This window comes from Palaemon carinicauda, chromosome 8 (genome assembly GCF_036898095.1).
Source record: "Palaemon carinicauda isolate YSFRI2023 chromosome 8, ASM3689809v2, whole genome shotgun sequence".
In the NCBI taxonomy this organism is placed as follows: domain Eukaryota; kingdom Metazoa; phylum Arthropoda; class Malacostraca; order Decapoda; family Palaemonidae; genus Palaemon; species Palaemon carinicauda.
The window spans coordinates 14043083-14063082 of record NC_090732.1 but is presented as its reverse complement, the minus strand read 5'-3'; the positions used below and the strand labels follow the sequence as shown (position 1 = coordinate 14063082).

At 37.3% G+C, this 20000-nt stretch overlaps 1 protein-coding gene across 2 annotated transcripts in view; it reads right to left on the bottom strand.

Moving 5' to 3' along the window:
* The window catches only part of LOC137645667 (phospholipid phosphatase-related protein type 1-like), an 86231-nt gene that overhangs the window by 5085 nt on the left and 61146 nt on the right, over positions 1 to 20000 (bottom strand). For both annotated transcript variants that reach the window (XM_068378504.1, XM_068378503.1), the window contains 8 exons: positions 13446 to 13604; positions 10538 to 10724; positions 9621 to 9732; positions 8210 to 8444; positions 6262 to 6454; positions 2739 to 2882; positions 628 to 750; positions 308 to 468 (listed from right to left, as the gene is read on the bottom strand). In XM_068378504.1, coding sequence (XP_068234605.1) covers positions 308 to 468; positions 628 to 750; positions 2739 to 2882; positions 6262 to 6454; positions 8210 to 8444; positions 9621 to 9732; positions 10538 to 10724; positions 13446 to 13603 — 1313 coding nt within the window. In that variant the 5' untranslated portion in view covers position 13604. The remainder of the gene's footprint in view (positions 1 to 307; positions 469 to 627; positions 751 to 2738; positions 2883 to 6261; positions 6455 to 8209; positions 8445 to 9620; positions 9733 to 10537; positions 10725 to 13445; positions 13605 to 20000) is intronic.

Below are 20000 nucleotides of genomic sequence, written 5' to 3'. Positions count from 1 at the left end.
TCTCGGTTGGCTGGCTTTCACAAGTGACAGGGAATGATTTATTGTTTGCCTCATATCACAAAGTGGCGTTACAGTTGTAAAGATAATCAAGATCAAAATAAATCTGTTCACTATAAATATGAGCATCTATTTATCCCTCTATGTATGTATGCACGATGTATGAATGTATGTATGTACAGTATAAATGTATGTCTGTTTATATTGTTTTAAAATTCTTATTTTGAAATAGCTTTTCCACAAACCGCACAAGAGACTGAACTATTGACCTTCGTTCTTTCTCCTTTAAAATGATATTAAACTCACAGACCTTTGCCTTGGAACGTTGTAAGACGATGTATGTTCAGTTCTGGAGTAACTTGGTGGAGGTCCGTACGAAGGAAGTGGTGGCGGCACAGGGATGTTTGATGAGGGTGGTTTTCCAACATTCGAATTAACTGCTTGAGTTGGAAAGGTGGATGGAATTCGACTCTGGAAAGGTGATATATTATTTAAGCAAGCTAACCTAGAAGGAAAATACATAAAGGGAAAAGCTATCTGAGTAGCAAGCACATCCCCACACACTTCCTCAGAAACATTAAGTCTGTTCAGAAGATTTGTCAATTTTCCAGGTTTTAATTTTTCTCTTACCCTATGCGTAGCATTGGAGGTGGCTCTAGGTATGAAAGTGATGTAGTTGGAAGAGTCGTTTTCTCCTATACCGAAGTCCTCACTATCTAACAGGTCATCCTCAAAGTGCACTTCCTTCGGTTCCTTTGCAAAGAATACAAAAAGATCAAATGTTTTTATATTCCATTGTGATTGGTAAATTCCAAGCAGAAGGAGAACTAAAATTTTTATTTTTAAGATAAACACAGGTTCAACTTGCATTTTACGATTTTTTTTTCATTTGAAACCGTTGCTAAAACATTAGTTTCTCATATTTCCATAAAACTGTGTGACATGACTTAGAGCAACAACAAAGATTGGTCTAATACTCTTTATTAACCAAATACCAGATGAAAAGAAATTGTACTCTAGTCCTTTTGATGATTTTCATATTTTATACTTATTTACCCATATATGCTACTTTTAAAGGTCACTATTTCTCATATGCAAGAATTTTGTTTTGGCTAATAGTATATATACCAAATGTAGGCTGTATAATTCCCTATCATCTATTGATTGAATGACAAAAATTGGTCAATATCCTTTATCCTTCAAAAATGTTAAAATTTTGAAAAATCTGTCATTTTTTTTTTTTTTTTTTTTGAATGGATAGATTGAAGACTAGTATGTACAAGTATGGGCCTTTAGCAGTAATTTTACCCAACTGCTGGAAATCGCAAGAATATAATCATCAAATTCTAAGATTATTTACTTAAAAGTGGAGATTCTCTTCCCTTCCCTCAAATCCAAAAATGTCCCTCTTCCCACTAATCATGGATACATGTAGCCTACAAATGTGCACACATGACCAAGACTGGCTACCATAATACACTCTTATAATCTCATCTGTCTATTTTGGGGGCAAATTTAACATTTTTGGCCTATTTAATTATCAGGTCTGAAATTTCAGGCATCTTTTAGCATGATTATAAAAATTATTGTTAATAATACGCGAGCAGACAAAGAAATGTAAAGATACCTTAGAGAGACATGGAATTAACGTTTATTTAAACATACTGTGTAGCTTATAAAGAAAACAGTTTATTCCTCAGAAAAATATTGTAAATTATATGTGATATTGAAATAAATAGCTTCCCTTGGAATTCTTGAAGAAAAGGTAAATAGATACTGAAGTTGCCTTTGGAATGTGACATGCTTGCATAACTACATAGAAAGGATTTTCTAGCAATAAAACAAATTGTTTTCATTAAAAAAATATTTCAATCATGAAATTTGGACATTCTCCTAGCCCAAAAAATGCAGTAATCTAAATTTCCAAAAATTCCAAGCCAGAGATCATGTGGGCTTCCTTATCGGTTCATCACATTCCTAAAGTCACAGTATTTGATATATTGTAAAGTATTTTTCCTATCAAGGTGGGTTTTCCTAATTACAAATATTTAGTTGAAAGTTAGTGGAAAATGGGACCATTTAGACTAAATACTGTTGATAGACCTTCAGAAAGGGTATCGAATAATAATGATGATGATAATAATAATAATAAATATCTCCTTTGGCTTATTAGATTAACACCTTACAATGCCATAATTTGTAATTCAAAGAAAATTGAAAAAAGTAATTTAATCTCTTCCCCTTCATATTCATGTATTCATGAATTATGAATATCATAATCAATATATATTGTGAGCTCATTTTTTCATTTATTTTCATCCTTTTCTCCCTAAAGTTGAGAAATAAAAAAAGGAAAAAAGGAAATAAGTCCATTACTATGGGAGGATTATACAGTACAAGATAACAAGCATTTTCTTCTGTAATTCAAATGTAACTTATTACAAAATATTTGGATGTTATTCATTATGAATTCTGAAACAGAAAATTACTTTGAATTTTCATGCAAACATATCAGTTTGTATATGTGATGGGCTGGTTCTAAAATATTGAAAATTTCAAATAAAATTAGATTAGTTTTTTCAGGGTGGTGTAGTAGTCAGACCTGGGAGTTTATTTCAGATTGATATGAAAACTCCAAGGTTATCTATATATTTATTTATTCATTTATATATATAAAAAAGAGAGAGAGAGAGAGAGAGAGAGAGAGAGAGAGAGAGAGAGAGAGAGAGAGAGCAACTTACATTATGTGAGAATGTTATCTTGTCGGCGCCATGAAGAGGGACAATTGGCAGTATATTTGGATGATCGATTTTCAAAGGCGATGACTTGCGTACCACTTTTACACTGAACTCATGCTCTCGGAATCCATTCAGGATGACCAGGGTCTGTTGCAAAGACAATGAGGAATAAACTTGGTGAAATTCATGATTGTTTTTTATTTCATATGTGCTAGATGTTTGAGCAACGATTAATTCTTTTCTGAAGAAAAAAGTTAAACAGCTTTGGGAAGCGTAATTAATCTTAAAAATGATAAAATATTTTGCTTATCGTTTTTCCATTGGATAAGCCTTCACATGGTGCCCTTGCTATTTCGCAAGGAGAACAACTGCTACAACACTTGCAGTACCACTTATAAAGTGGTGGTAAAAGGATAAACCCTCAACCCCTGAACAAGGTGACTACCAATTTCAGAATTATAAGCTTCAATGCTGAAGGAATATCTGCTATCAAATCGGAACTCCTTGCCAACTTAGGAGCCAACATACTTTGTAGACAGGAGAAACATGAGGATCTGATTCTGCCAAGAACACCTGACATGCACCTAGAAATATCCTACTCAAGTCATGTTCATGGAAATGCAATCTTCGTCCAGGATAAATCTATCATCCAGAACAGCAAAGACTTATCATTTGGCAGGCTGGAAATCCAATAGTGGACGCTGAACACATTACCATCAAGAGTGTGTATAAACCACCAGCAGCAAACTTCACAAAGCCACAGCCTCACCAACTAGGAAACAAGGCATGACTTGTTATTGGTGACTTTAATAGCCATGGCACCACCTGGGGCTATAGCCATATAAACGGTGATGGCGAGGTCGTCAAGAACTGGGCCGCAACCATTGATCTAACACTCCAGCATGATGAAAAGGATAAAGAACCCTTTCAGAGCACACGCTAGAGACGGGGATATAACCCAGACTTAGTATTTGCCTCACTGAGACATCATAATGTTGAAAAATCAATCGGTGAACAATCAAAAGAGCAGTACAGTATACAAAGTATACTCAGGCATATAACAAAGATCCCTTAATTGAAAGTACTGTGGAACTTGAAGAGGCAATTCTGGTCTCCATCAGAAAAAAAAAACCCTGGTACGAAGTTATAACTTCCATAGACATGACCCAAAACAGCAAAAAAGCTTGGGTAGCCATCGGTAAATGAACTCGGAAAAGAAGCCCAAACTACATTAGCTACCATAACCCCCAACTAGTAGCGCACCAAGTGGCATAACAACTATTCTTAAATTTTGGAGACAAAAGCATGGCTCCTGCTTCCATTCAATTCCTGTACAACAACCTACCAAATTCCAAAGATTTTGAGAAGAGTGAGAGTAATGGCCTTGTTAAACCGGGGAAAGACCCATCTTCCCCCAAAAGCTTTCAACCAATATCCTTACTCTGTATCCAGTACAAATTATACAAAAAAAAATGATCTTAACCTGTATCCAACCAACTGTCAACAGACCAAGCTGGCTTTAGACCAGGTTGTTCCTGTTGCAGTTGGGTATTATAACCTGACAATACATCAAGGACAGGTTTGAGGAGGAGTAAATCACTGGTAAAGTCTTTGTCGACCTTACTGAAGCAAGAAAAAACCATGAGAACACTCCTTCGGAAGGCAGCTCAAACTATAAGGAATACCAGCATACTGTAGTCTACATTATTGAATCATTGCTTACTATTTGGCAATTCTTCATAGAAATGGATGACAGAAAAAGCAGGCAAAGGATAGAAAACAAGGCCTTCCACTCGGGTCAGTGCTGGCACCAATACTATTTAACATCTATATAAATGACCAGCTGCAGTATCAGAACATCTGCAGGTACATGTATGCAGATAACCTGTGCATTTCCACACAATCGAACTCCACCACCATTGAAGTTAGATTGTCAAGCACCCTGACAATCCTCTCTACCTACTGCAAAAAATGGTACCTCGATGCCAATCCAAGCTAAACGGCCTTCCACCTGAACAATGACCAGGTAAACACAAAGCTTTAGATCAAAAGGGATGACCAAGAACATGAAAATCACCCCTACCCTGTCTACCTAGGTGTCATCCTCGATAGCACTTTCCTTTAGAGAGCACACAAATAAAAGCAAACAAATTAACAACTAGAAACGTGCTCGGCAAACTCGCCAACACCTGCTGGGGAACAGACTCTGAGACAAACAGTCCTAGCACTTGTGTTACTCTACTGCAGCGTACTGTACTGTGCACCAGTGTGGGTAACATCATGTCATGTGTATAAGGTACACCCAGAACTAAAAAAGTCTTGTCAGATTATTACTGGTACCCTAAAATCAAAACCTCAATTATCTTTATATAAAATAGCCAGTATACCACCCTCCTATACGTGATAAGAAACATTAGAAAAAAATGAAAAGAATAAACAAATTACTGACACTAAGCATCTATTCCACAATTAACAGGAAGCAAGGCAAAGACAAATTCTGCAAAAGCTTTGAAACAGAGGATGGACTAGAATCAATCTTGGCAGCTGCTCACAGGCTCGAGAAGTGGCAAGAAAATCACCAATGGCCATCCAACAAGGAGCTGCCCGGCCCAAATGAAGGCCTGCCCAGTGGAACAACCTTCACCAGGCAGGACTGGGTAACGCTAAACAGAGCAAGGGTAAAAGTGGGCAAAACTGGAGATAACCCCCACAAATGGGGATTAGCCACTAACCCTGAATACCCATGTGGGACATCACCACAAAAAAATGGAACATGCTAAGCGGATGGTAACCGAGCCCTCATTGCTCAGATAAAGATTGAGGAATAACAAGAATTAGTTGGTGGTTTTCAATCCACTACTTGATATTGACATTTTTTAAAACTGAAAATACTAAAATTATTTCTTTCTCAAGTAAAATGCTTTCCAAACATTTGTTTCAATACAGCTTACTAATAATTATGTTTGCCTCTTAATGCATATGTAGTTATAACAACATGTTTGAAAGACTAGAAATTTTAGCAAATTATAGTTAGGTGTTTTTTGTAGCATATAGCCATTTTTTGACTTGTTTACATGAAAACTAAGGAATTCGTCTAAAGTATCAAGTATAAACAGTACTACTGTACTGTAAAACAGCCTTGTAAGTAAAAGTTTTGAGAATGATGAAGGTCTTTATGAATGCTTCGTTGATAAGATTCTTCTTCAGCATTTACATTCCTGTTCTATGACACTATCATTATACAGTATACTCAAAGCCAAAAGCATTTATAGGAATGTACTTAGTGATCAGAAACCATGAACTATACTATAATGTTGGAAATTATTTGAAACTTTTGTTAACTTATATCTTCACGTCAACATTTCAAAAAATATTGTTGCAAAAGGCAATATTCTGTAATAGAGTAGTATTAGAAGTCTTTTAATTATTCAAATGGCAATTTTTCTGCTTGAGAAATTGTAAAAGATATTTGTTAATGAACGCTTTATTTCTGGATGTATTTGACAATCTTATATGACATCCTTACCACATACAGTGCAGCAATAGCTCCTAATATTCCACCAACAACGACATCCGTATTAGAGGATAAACCAATGAAAAGATGGTGAGTCATGCCAAAAATGGTCATGACAAACACAGCTCCAACCATAACAAGACTAGCGCCGTAAATCCCTACAATACGAGCTGCTGTTGACAGGTAGACTGCTGTCCATACACCACTGGAAAAAAAATAAAATAATATGAGTATAGCATCAATGTCTTTCTCTGTTATTGCAGGCCTAGAATTTCAATTCTTTTTTGTTACCAGTCAGCCAGACTAGTTACCTAATGAAGTCACAAGCCAATCAGAAAATCAATTAGCCAAAAGGTGTCTTCATTTCAGCGAGTTCAACTGTTGGTAAAAATGACACAAAAGACTTTATACAATTGTTCATAAATAATAGTCATTTATTTCAAGAGCATTTTGGTACTGTTGTTCAATAAAAAAAAAAAAAACTTAGAGCACCACAGTAAAAAAGTAATTAATATATTGCAAACCTTGGCAACCAAGTATTAAATAAAAATAAATATAATAGAGCAGCAGGATTAAGTAAACAGAATGCCATGCATTTAAATGAAGTCCTGTCAATTTCATGTTACAGTAAAAATACATTAATCAAAATAGATATTTGCTTTACTGAGGTACAGTACTTCAAATTGGACTAGAAACTGACTCAACAACAATATTATTCTATACATAAAAATACCATCATAATTCTAAGCACCAGAATATTGAATAATTAAAAATATTCAGCACCAGAAATATAATATACAGTAATGACTGGTGGCACAATGTTTTGAGTAGAAGATGAATAAATGAATCGTGTTCATCAATCACTTCAACATTGGATCCATCCGAGTCAGACTCGGACAGAAAAACTTTTTCTCTCTCCCTACTGGTGCATGTATTGGCCTCCTTTGTGACAATGCATTTGAATTCCACAGATGGACGGCATCAGTTGGGTCATGTGTAGAAACATCAGGATGATGTAACTTGATTAACATCAGATCTGCAAGAGTATTGGTTTTAAGGCAACTCCTCCAATCACTTTTGAGTGCCTTCATCTCACTGAAGCTTCTCTCACAGTCAGCCAAGTGGGTAGGAACACTAAGAACCAAGTCCATTAGTGAAAGGATGTTCTTGAAGGAGGATCCATGCTTTAGATTTTCCCCATCTTAGGTGGCGGCTTAACACCTTTCAGGAGATTTCACATTACAAAGCTGTGTTGACAGTTGAAGATGTTAACAAAAACACATATTTATATGGATGATATGGTGATGAGTACTGAAATCTGCTTGTCCTATTATTACGCGAATACGTGAGATTCAGCAAGACGCATCACATACATGTGCAGTGGTAATAAAATCAACACATTTGTCTTATAAACATCTGACACACTTACTGTGGCACTGATAAGGGTCTTAATGTAATGAAAAGACAGCCTGGAAAAAACTTACCATTTTCAAACAAGATAAGTTTATATGCAAACGGTAGAGCACCAATGACACAAAAATTCAAACAATGTGAAACATACAATGTCAAGCTTAAACAGGTTTTTCTATTATCAGAGTGGGAGAGAGCGAGAGATAAAAAAAAAATAGGATTACAGCGTATGAGCATGTATGAAATACATGTGTGTTACATTAATGTTTAGTGGCGGCTTGGTTAACGCAGTGTTTAAATGTCTGCTTTTAATGTATATATTTTCAAAATAACAAGCTTATCCCTTTTTCAAAAATATATTTGCAATTAGCCAGCTGGGTCGGCTGGTACCTGAACTAACTCGCCAAATGGGAAATTAAGTCACCCGAGACCGGACTTCCGCGGATTTCTAGCTATGTATCGTGTATAGATTGATAAGATCTTGGATACTAAAAGAAATAGATTGCTAACATCTTGGATATTAAAAAAAGATATCTTTAGCATTACTTACCAATACGCTGCCAAAGTAGCATGATATGAAGGGAAAGATCTAAGTGCTTCTTGAACATCCTCTAAGTTTCCTTCGCAGGCTGTGCTAGGGAACCATGCTCCACCTGCAAGACAGTCATCTACTGCGGTGCTATTAGTAGAGCACACTGCTAAAAAGTTGGGTCTTGGAGATATAATCAAGAGCTTCAGAACAGACACGAGAGTCCCTATCACAGCACCACCCATCATCAACGAGACTGCAATTGAATAGCTTGTGTAATTGTGGTAAGAATTGAAAGGACTGGTACTTAGATTAAAAAATGTATGATTGTTATCTCTCAACCACTACCAAAATTAGTGATATGTTGTGTGTTGCATGCACATGGCAACCATTACCTAGTGTAAGTTCATGGTACTTATCACAGTTCTTAGCAATTCCTTGCTATGTAATGAGTTAAGGCAACCATACCCTTTGAAACAAAAGATAAGGTTAGGCTTAGCTTAGGGTATTCTTTATTGAAACTGTCAGATCTAATTGAATTCCATTAAAATAAACCTCTTCATTCATCTTATTTCTTTTAGAGGTATGTAATTCTATGTAATTTTTTGGAAATTTTGTTCAAACATTGATTTTGTTTCTCAAAAATGTAAATCAAACTGCTTTTTTTTTTGTTGGTCATAGAATTTATTTAACAAAATAAAAATCAAATTATTATAAACTCTAAATTCTTTAATTAAGTCTTTTATTGTTAGAAACAGGACTTCAGGCACAAAAAAAAATCTGATGCCATATACGCTATGAACTACCAAGAGTAGTTGTCAGTAACTTCTATTTAAAGCATAGCAAAAAATGTTACAGAGATGGGTTTTTGAGGCTATATACTACTGCATTATATTCACTCCATCAGACTCAGCCTTTTAAATCTAATGTGTTAAGTTTTCTATGCTGCTGTTTACTAAATTCACAATATTTAAATCAGGAATTAGGTTGGAGCATAATGTGAGTTCATAAACATACGATGGGATTTTTTTTTTATTAAAATAAAGCTTACATTTGCTATAGATTAGTTTCATTGTTTCATCTTAATATGTTCTAGCAACGAGAAATTCGAAGTGGTTTCCTGCTACTTACACTTGTAAATTCAGCCATTCAATTGGAATCTGAATTTTAAATTTTGCAGTTTTATAAAACGTTCATATTCATCAACTAAATCCCTTTGCAAATGGACTCATTCAACAAGTTTATAAACTACAATTTGCTATTTCATAGCTTTGGTTACTCAGTGCATCAATGCATTTCTGAAATTTAATGCCAATGGCCCGGTAAGTTAAATTTCCAAAAAATATTGTGTGATATGAAGAAAAGATATACGAAACAATTCGGTGCACAAGGCTTTATACTTGATGATAAACATGGAAAGACATTAACTTACCTATAAACCGAGGAATTCTCCTAAATGCTGGCATCAGGGACAATTTACAGGTAGTTACAATTTTAACCTTTTGTGGCATAAAACAGGCCCTGATAAATTCCACCACGATAACCTGAGAGAATGTTATAATTTTGTTGTGATTAATTCTATCAATTATATGTACATAGACTTGTGTATATGTAATATATACACAGTATATAATATATATATACTGGTGTATATATATACCGGTGTATAAATATATAAATATATATATATATATATATATATATATATATATATATAAAATATATATATATATATATATATATATATATATATACACACACACATATATTACACATATACAGTATATATATATATATATATATATATATATATATATATATATATATATATATATATATATATATATATATATATATACACACACACATATATTACACATATACAGTATATATATATATATATATATATATATATATATATATATATACAGTATATACATATCACAGGTATATACATAAACAAATATCCCTGAAAACAGAATAAAAGGGAGAAATCAGTACCAAGTGGTTTCATGCGTGTATCCAAACATATTTTGTAATCTGAAGATGCATGCATGAATACGTGAAAGTGCTTGTTACTACCTTCTGCCTTTTATTTTCTGTGGTATTTGGCTATACTGCACTAAAATAAATTGTAATTTTGCATATTTTTTTAATAAATGTATGTATTGTATATGTATAAAACTCCACTATTCTCAGTGCTTTTAATTGCTCAAGTGATTAATTTCCTAAAGCTCACTAATTGACTTAAAACTAATTTGATACTGAAGTGTGTCCCTAAAATGTACGTATTACTCATTTCATTTACGAGAAGGAAACTAAAAGAGCAGAAATGAATACAATACCCACCAGGCAAGAAGGCACGACAATTGCACAAGTGAAGAAAACCCATTCGGGAAGGTCGAAGGTAACGGCTTTTGAGCTCGAGTCAGTTTCGTTGTAAACAGGCCAGGGAACATAGCCATCCCCTGAGCATTGGAGGCGAACTCCCTCCCAGTTGACCATGCTACAGTCTTCTCGGATATTAGGGTCATACCTGATAAAGATTAACAATCACGGTGATAAAAATATAAATCGGATACATGCAAGATTCAATTTCTTTACAAAATACATATACAGTACATGAACGTTAATTTCAAGAGATTTCGTAAAACAAGAGGTTACGTTACTTTGGGAAGGTTTTTTTCTCATTATTTTTTATTTTGGTCTTGTGGAATTTCAATATTTCTAGAAATATGGTAGTGATCAGAGTAAGGATCCATATTTGAAGTTCTTATAGATTATCAAATTCCCATTTCAAAGATATGAGAATTCAGATTTTATCTAAAAGGAGTTTCTTTGAATGGAGAGGTCAAAGGTACGGACAGGTGCTGTTACAATTCATATAGTGTAAGTGATATATAAGATAGCAAATGATGCTGCCAATGACTTTATGCAGTGTGATTAAAACCCCTCTCTTTATAGCCTATACAAATATGATATTCATAAACACTGAAGTACTTGGAGCTTCCTGGTCTTCTTTAGGTTCATTTCTGAGCTTAATCTCTGCATTCAGCTGACAGTATTTTACACAACACCTATTAGGTCCATTTTTCTTCAACATTACTGCATTTTGATGATTCCAGTGTTAAAAACTTTCTCAGATTATTTCTGAATCTAGTCCTTAATAACATGCAATAAAGAATACATCAATTATCAATCCCTTTTTATATTCTCCAAGTGAAGTGTTCCCTTGGTATTTTTCAAGTAGTTGCAACATCTGCCTATTCTGCTGCTTGCTCAGTGCATTGCAATTGTTGACATTTTGGTATTTCTTCTTCCTTTTGCGTTGGAATTTATAGCCAGTCCTCCTTAATCATCTGGTCCTCATCTCCATTCTACTGACAGTTGTTGCTTCTTCATCCATTGCTCTTTATTTGTAGGCTTCAATATTCTGCAAAATCTCTTGCACTGCATATGATTACCCCCTTTCTAAATTCCACATATCCCTCTTTATTATAAGTTGTAACAGTTTCCTTTGACTCTTTTGGAAACTGAACTAATACTTTTGTACTCCGCTTTGAATTGATAATTCCTATTCTTGTCATAATGATGCTTATAGCCCTTTCGGTTCATACAAATACTTCAGGTCAGTCAAAAAGCTTCTTTAAGATGATTTTTCAACTCTACAAACCAAAATGACACCATTACACATTGTATCTCGGGTAAGTTACTTTGATTTCATCATCTTTTAGAAGTCTGTAATGAGAGGCCAGGTCTATATGAATGAAAAGGAATTAATGTAAAATCCTTATTACTAAACGTAGGACTTTGGTTGCAGCTGTGTTACCTTATGGAAGAAAATTATGATCTATAAGTGATGGAAAATCTGGGTTTTAAAGGCAACCCTTATGATCCAGATTTCAGCGTCTTGATACAGTTTTAAATACTCTCAAATAAATAACATTTCACAGTACTTGATAATGGAACCAAACAGAGCAGGTACCAACTTTGCCAGTGATCCAGTCGTAAATATTTTCATGCAAACAAACTGAAAATTTATATCTAAACTTCTATTTTGTGATTTTAGAACACATTTTTATAGACAGACTTCCAGATTACTTTCTTGCGGTTCTAACGGACTTGACCTCCTTACCTCCGCCAACCTTAACCGCAAGTTCGCACACTGTTATCGCATATACTTCAAATACTCCTATGGTCTGAATTCATTCTGGGAAAGGCAAGCTGGTTTCAAGAAATAAGCTACTGTGGTGGCGTTCTGTACTCGGTGCTTTTCTGGTTTCAGAAATTGTATTTATAACAAAACCAAATTGGAGCTCAAAATTCTTTCTACAGTATGGTCAAATATTTTGCAATTGTTTGGTTACGTTTTAGCAGTTTTGTTTAAAGGCCAATGTTTGGTGGTTAAGTTATACATTAATCTCAATGTGTGATCCAAGTTTTGTTTCTACAAGCTTTGGAACATTTACTGTTTAATCATAACTAGTTTTGACGTCTCCTTTAATGGTTAGCTTATTTCATTTTTACCCCTTTACATATTATTCACGGATTCTGTATTTACCTCCGCCAATAAAGTTGGGAGGTGGTTATGTTTTCGCCCTTGTTTGCATGTTTGTCCATTTGTTTGTTTGTGAACAATTTCCTGGCCACAACTTTTTTATAGAATAATGAAACTTTCAGGGATTAATTGTTATGTTGAGACGTGGAAGGGATTCAATTTTGAAAATCCTATGTCAAAGGTTAAGGTCAAGCAAAGGTCAACCGAATTAACCTTCACCCCAAGTTTGCACATGGTTGTCACACAGACTTCAAATATGCCTACGGTCTAAATTGATTCTGGGAAAGGCAAGCTGGTTTCGAGAAATAATCTGCCGTGATGAAGGTCTGCACTCTCAGAGTGCTTTTGTAGTCTTAATATATTTTCCAATACTTTTACAGTTTTCTTTTGTTACCTGTGAATATGAAGTGCTCAAGTATGTGTGGTAAAAAAAATATATGGATGGGTTGCATAGGTGAAAGGACACATAAAAGTACTTTGAGGTTGCTCTGGGTAAGTGAAATAACAATTCAAAGGTGCAAGAATGTAGGAGAAAGGACAAAAATGGTTTGGATAGATGACATGCAAGACCTATTGGAAATGGAGGGTTCAGATATCCAAGGAGAGCAAGAATACAAGCAGGATAGGGAAGGATGGCAGTGTGTGTGTGTGTAAAAGGACATTTATATGCATGCTAACATAATAGTCATTGATTCTTACCTTAGTATGTAATTGATGTAACAGACGGCGGCAGCAAGTATGGCCTCGATCACAGCTAGTGGGATAATTAAATCATTCTTGACTCTGGCGACATTTTGACCTTTTTCCTCTTGGTAGACTGGCACCAGACGTCTTTTACGAAACAAATTTGTTGTCATTCTGTAAGGTCAATATACTAATTTTAGATACAGCGAGATTCATGGCATATATAGTAGATGCTAAAGATTGGTATGCTTAAATAATTTGTAGAATATGAGCGCTATTATGCAAAGTGAAGGAGGATTTGTTCCATACAAAATGCTCTCATAAGCCACTATTAGAGAAGGATAATACTGTTATAAGTTAATGAAATGATATTTTCATAATAAAATAAATTTTTGAATATACTTACCCGCTGGTTATATAATGGCTAAAGTCCCCGACGCCCACGGCAAAAAAATTCAAAATCTCTTGCGCAGCTTAGCGCATATAAGACAGGTGTACCCCAGCGCCCTCGCGGTACCACAGGTAGAACTATACCCAACCAATTCAGATTTTCCATGCCCCATGGTCTCTAGAGGGGAGGAGGGAGGGTCTAAAACTTATATAACCAGCGGGTAAGTATATTCAAAAATTTATTTTATGAAAATATCATTTTTAAATATAAAACTTACCTGCTGGTTATATAATGGCTGATTGACACCCATTGGTGGCGGGTCAGAGACAGCCGTATAATTGGAAATTCACTTAAGAGTTACAAAAACAACTTAAGTGGTTCTAACCTGATAAGGAAGCTGACAGCAATGCTCTGCCTCATTTTGTCTGCTATCCTTAGGAGATCCAGTGATCCACTTGGGGCTGATGATCTCTAGGAGCTGTCAAACGGTACAACCACCTATAACATGACAGGACCTCAACTAATACCCTTGTTCCGGGCGCTCTCTAGGAACAAAATGACCACCTGACTAGGTCAAAGATTGCGGAAGATTGCCGAGCAATCTTCACATACAATCATAAAAATATATATAACAGTTCCAAGAGAAGAACAGGGGTACTAGGAATTTAGGGAAATGTAGTGGAGAATGTTTCACCTACTACTGCACTCGTTGTTGCCAGTGATCCCAAAACGTAGACGTCTTCATAAAAAGACTGGACACGGTAAAAGTAATGCAAGGCGAATACAGGATTACCGCTTCCCAAGGCTGTATATGCGATGCTTTGCAGAGAACAGTTTAGTTTAAAAGTTACAGAAGTTTCTACAGCTCTAACTTCGTGAGTCTTTACTCTCACAACATCTTATGATCTGTCACCCAACCGTGTGGAAGAACCTTTGTAATCAAAGTCTATACGAGATGACAGAATGTTTAGACATGGATAGCACAGGCTTCTTGACCATGCACCTAAGAGTTATGAATAGACTCTTAACTTCTTTGTTCTTGTCCCAATAAAACTTCGTTTTAATCGGGCAAAAAACTCTTCTCAGCCCATCACAAACCAAATTCGAGAGAATAGTGATCCCGAAAGATTTAGGCTATGGATGAGAAAGATGTTTATTAATGACCAAGAATCCAGGTTGCAAGGTACCTATGGCTTAACCGATGTGAAGTCCGTGTTCTTGCTAAAAGAGTGAACTTCACTGACTCTCAACTATGGTAGACCTACTCAGAGAGTCTCCAAAGTTAGGCCTTAAAAAGAAACCAAGTGTAAAGGGTCGGATCTGTCACTACCGCGAAGCTCCAGAAACGAACCCTACATTTCAGGCTGGAGCATCTTGCTGATGCCTCCAAGTCCTCTCAAATGACCTGAGATGATCTATAAAGTCTCTATTTGATAGAACCAATCTTCTGCGTCTGAAGACAGACGCCCACATATTCCTGTACCCTTTGATGGTCGAGGAGGGAAGAAAATGTGTTTTCTTCTAAGGTCTAAGAAAAAATAGGCCACCTGTGTTAGAGTTACCTAATGAAGAGCCGGCTCTAGCTCTACACTACTCCATAAAGCACTCTAATTGGATTGAAAAACCTTGAGGCAAATGTCCTTTGTACAAGCGAAAGCCTCAGCTGTCTCCTTCGAACAACCCTCTAGATCTTAGGGGTTTCCTGAAATACTGGAGGCAGCTAGACCTGAAGCTTGAAGGTTTAACATTAAACGTTCGTGAACCTGACACAGGGAAAAGGACTAAAGACATGCTTCCACCATGCACCCAGCATGGTCCCAGCATGAGTCCAAAACGGTTCCAGCATGCTGCCTACACTCAACATGTCGTGAGATAGAATCGGGATCTAGATCCACCTCCCAAAACTCGTCCATATCGGTCGCAAGAAACCGATATTAAAGCTAGGCTTGTTGAAAAGAAGCGTCAACCACGTGAACCTCATGCTGTGAGGTTAAGACCTGATTCGTGTGCAATCAGTGAGTGTTCAACAAACTCAAAGCCAAAGCTTGACAAGAGGGAGCAGTAGCTGCGAGGCCAGAAAGACGCGAAGGAGACACAATAGTCTGGTTAAACTGCTGTGAGAAAAAGACGTGACTGTATGCGTCTAGCATGGTCGCATGTGGTTGCATTTCCGTAAGGTGTCAGCGTGCTGTATGCGTTCACCTTGTTGTGTGGGGGCAGCGCTGTGTGTGTGCCCCGCTTGTTGTAAATCCACAGCGTACTGCGTGGAAGCGACAGCATCGCATCCGGTCATTGACGGAAAGACGGAACTGATTGCCGCGAGTTGTCCACGTGTAGGATGCGTCCGCATGAGTGATAGTCACGCGTCCCGCAGACCGCGAAAATGGGACAACTTGTTGAAAGGATCAAATTTGACTGTTAGTGTCCAACAAACGACCAGACTGGTGTCTGCGTCTGGGACTGCGTGAGGGAGAGACCAGAACTTGCGTCTGTGTCTGCATGACGTCTGCCGTAAGAGAGAGACCAGACTGCTACAAGCACCCGCTGTAACACTTCTCGTAACACGAGCATATCCCTGCGAGGAAGCGTTACTAAGCATAGGAGAACTATGCCTTCTGACACTAATCGGAAAACCATTTCTTTGATCTATGGTAGTCCTAGATTCTTTAGGAGAAAATTTTCTCCCCCCAAGAATCGTAAACGCTAAACACAGATGAAATAGACCTCTTTTAGCTCAGACCAAAACTACACTCGGGGGTAGCGAGTGCGCCAACTCAAGTATGGGCGAAGGCCGGGAGAAAACATCCACCGCAGTCCTGTGAGCGACCTGGGAGAGTCGCTATGACATTTCAAGCGCGCCTTGTGCGCGAACTGAACGTATCCAATGCTGTGAGATACCGTCAACAGTAGTCGCTAGACCTCAGAAGAAAGAAATAGACCTTTCTCCAAACTGGGGAAGGAGAAGTGTGAACAGAAGCCAACTGAGCACCTTTTCCCCCGAAGAACTATGCGTCTTACACGATCCTGGTGCTGACACGTCGCCTTCTTCCGAAAAGAAAAAACTTCCGGCGAACGTTAGATACTGCAGGATAAGTTAATAGAAAACATACGACTCCTGAAAGGTCTTGGACAAATAGATTGGTGACTACCAATTCTAGGTTATGCGTCCTTCGATGAGGACAAACTCCTTCCTCCCTGAAGGCGAGTCAGAATCCAGAGGAAGAGCTAGGATTGTAAGTGACTTGTCTGACTTCCGCTTCTCTCGCGGAAGAAAAAGCACACTCGATTGCTTCCTGTTCAAGCATCAAAACACGATTGCTGCGAAGGTAAGTTCTGTTCGCGTGCATACATGACGAGTAACTACCTAGTCTGGTAGACAGGGAAAACGTAGAATGTTATTCTCGTCAGGGAACTGCATTCTAATATGCAGAAAACAGTTTCAAGATCCATGATACCATAGCGATGACAAACTGATCGCTTCAAGACATTCCAACCCCGCTCTTTTCAAGATACTATGTCACATGGTTGTAATGTCATAGATCGCCAATCATAGGTGAAGAAAAGAGCATTACTCATCATTCCAAAGTGGAGAGAGACCGTCTTGGACTGCATCAACAATATTGCTCGGCGGAACAGACGTTTAATGCACAAGGTCCGCCGAAGAACCTCAGCCTACCGACCTTCCTTCTCCCAAGGGTTGGAACGTAAGTTAGAGATATAGGACTAGGGGCAAGGTGAAAACGAACAAACACCTCCTCCAGAGCACTGCGCTCTGTTTACGAGTCACTAACAAGAGCGGTTTCAAAACATAAAACATTAAATCATAAAAGATTTGCCCGTGGAGGGAGATAGACTTTTACGTTCTATTCTCATAAAGGCCTTAATGCCCTTTCTGTTGTAGCAGCTACAAGCGCTGTATCAATATCTACAGTAAGGTTTGTTATTTTCCTGAGAATGATTTAATGTTAAATCATTACTTTATTTTACCATTAATTTACTAGGCCATCGTTCCCTAAAGGAGCCCTTTGGGTTAAAGCATCTTGCTTTCCCAACTAGGGTTGTAGCTGGCTTGTAATACAAATAAAATAAAATAAATAGCGACACCATCAACTCAACTAGCGAAAATTCTGAAGTCGAAACGAGGAGCAGCAGGTAAAAAATATGAGGGAAACTCTTTAGAAGAATTCTCATAAGTTTCTGAAAATTATTCCCTTCCTTTTACAATCTCTATCCTAGGAGGACAAGTCTTGATTCTTAAGAATCCACTCCTTATGATTCTGAATTCAGATCTCAATACCTAGAGGTTTTAATTCTAGTTCTCCCAACCAAGAGTTAGCCCAGCAGGCCTTGGTTCGAGAAATTAATATCTTTCTAGTTAAGATTTATTTCTTAATATAGCGCCTGGAGCAACAATAACTTAACACTAGACGTTCATGGTCAGGTAGACATCAAAGTCTAAAGTCATAGGTAGCGAAGCGTCCACCCCGACGCTGAAGCCCCCACACTAGCGCTGAAGCGCCCACACTAACGCTGAAGCGCCCACACTGACGCTGAAGCGTCCACACTGGTGCTGAAGCGTCCATACTGACGCTGAAGTGTCCATACAGACACTGAAAGCGTCTACCCTGACGCTGAAGCGTCCACACTGACGTGGCGCTTCGCTCAATTCCGTCGACGTTCCGTTTCCGTTGCCGCACCGTTCCGATGACGCTTCGCCGGCTCTGCTGCCTGGCGAACGACAGCGCGTCTGTATAGACCAATACTAGGTGCTATGAGCCGTCGGTTTACATCGAGCAGTCGAAGTAAAGCATCCACTTTCCCCCACCATTGAACATTGCGGTTGGTAGGCCGCCTGTGCGACAACGAGTCCTCACCGTTAAAGACACGACGCCTGTGCGTCCGTGTCAGAGACCGGAATCGAGACACCCAACCGCACTGTTAACGGCAGGCTAAAAAGACTGCATAAACGAAGATAGATGCTGTTTCATGCCTAACTACAAAGATCAAGGAACAACCTTAAGCGAAACGTATTCAGCATTATCTTCGTCGAACCATAGCGCTAGCCACTGTCGAGAGACGACACCCATCAGATGGGGTGGCGGCACTGCGTCTGCGCCGCATGAAACGTAACACACGCAGAACGAATCTAATTTTGTTTTCTGCTTAGCGCCTTTGAAAACACTAATACCTCGCTTTATCTATAGCGAGGGTGAGCGTTTTGGTGATCGACAGAAAACGCTCGAGAGGACTTCAGTTCGGGTCTAAAAGACTGTAACGCCTGGTTACCCTCTCGATTCCTTTCGCCGTTCGACTTAACTTCTCCCTTGGGTCCGGGAGCTCGACAGAGGTCTAAGGCTAGGATAACGACAGGTCCGAATAGAAGCACTCTCCACTGAATAAAAATTCACTGCACAATTTATCACTAAAAAATTTGCAATTTACTCTTTGGCACAAAGATGGTTTCAAAATTACCTGAAAGCCAAAGCATATACTCTCTCAAAGGAAATGAACTCCGTAGGGAGAGACTTTTAATTCTGTCACTGAACAATTGTTTGAATGGGAAAGCAAAAGTACCGAATCCCATATAAATGTAACAAAATATTAAATAACAAATATTACCTTAATAGATATAATAATTATAAATTAAAATAAACCCTTAAATTAAGGGATTCCAATAAAAGATGAATCATCACTCGCATCATTGGAACATCTACAAATAATATACGAACAATTTAGTATTCCGAAAACCACCAAAGCCACAACGATACATAGAATCGTGTGCTACGACGAATGTAAAGAATACTGCATCGTATAAAATAAACTGAACTGTAACTTCCTTTAATCTCTGACTAAGGAAAAATACTGAAAGGATCAATTAATAGTAAAATAAAATGTTCCTTTGATAAAGTACAATTAAAGACTTGTGAAGTAAGAAGAAAGTACTATTCATGAAATCGCTACAATATGTGTAACATCGTAACGATACTGATTACTGCGTAACAAAAATAAACTGAATGGTAGTTAATCTTTGCAAACAGATCGAAGATTATCTAAAGAAAAATATTAAAGGGATAAAATTTTCTCAAAATAATTCCTTTAATTTAATCTATAACTTAAAACTCTAAAAGCATAATCACTTAAATTCTTTGTAAAAGGCAAGACAGACTTTTAGCCTACGG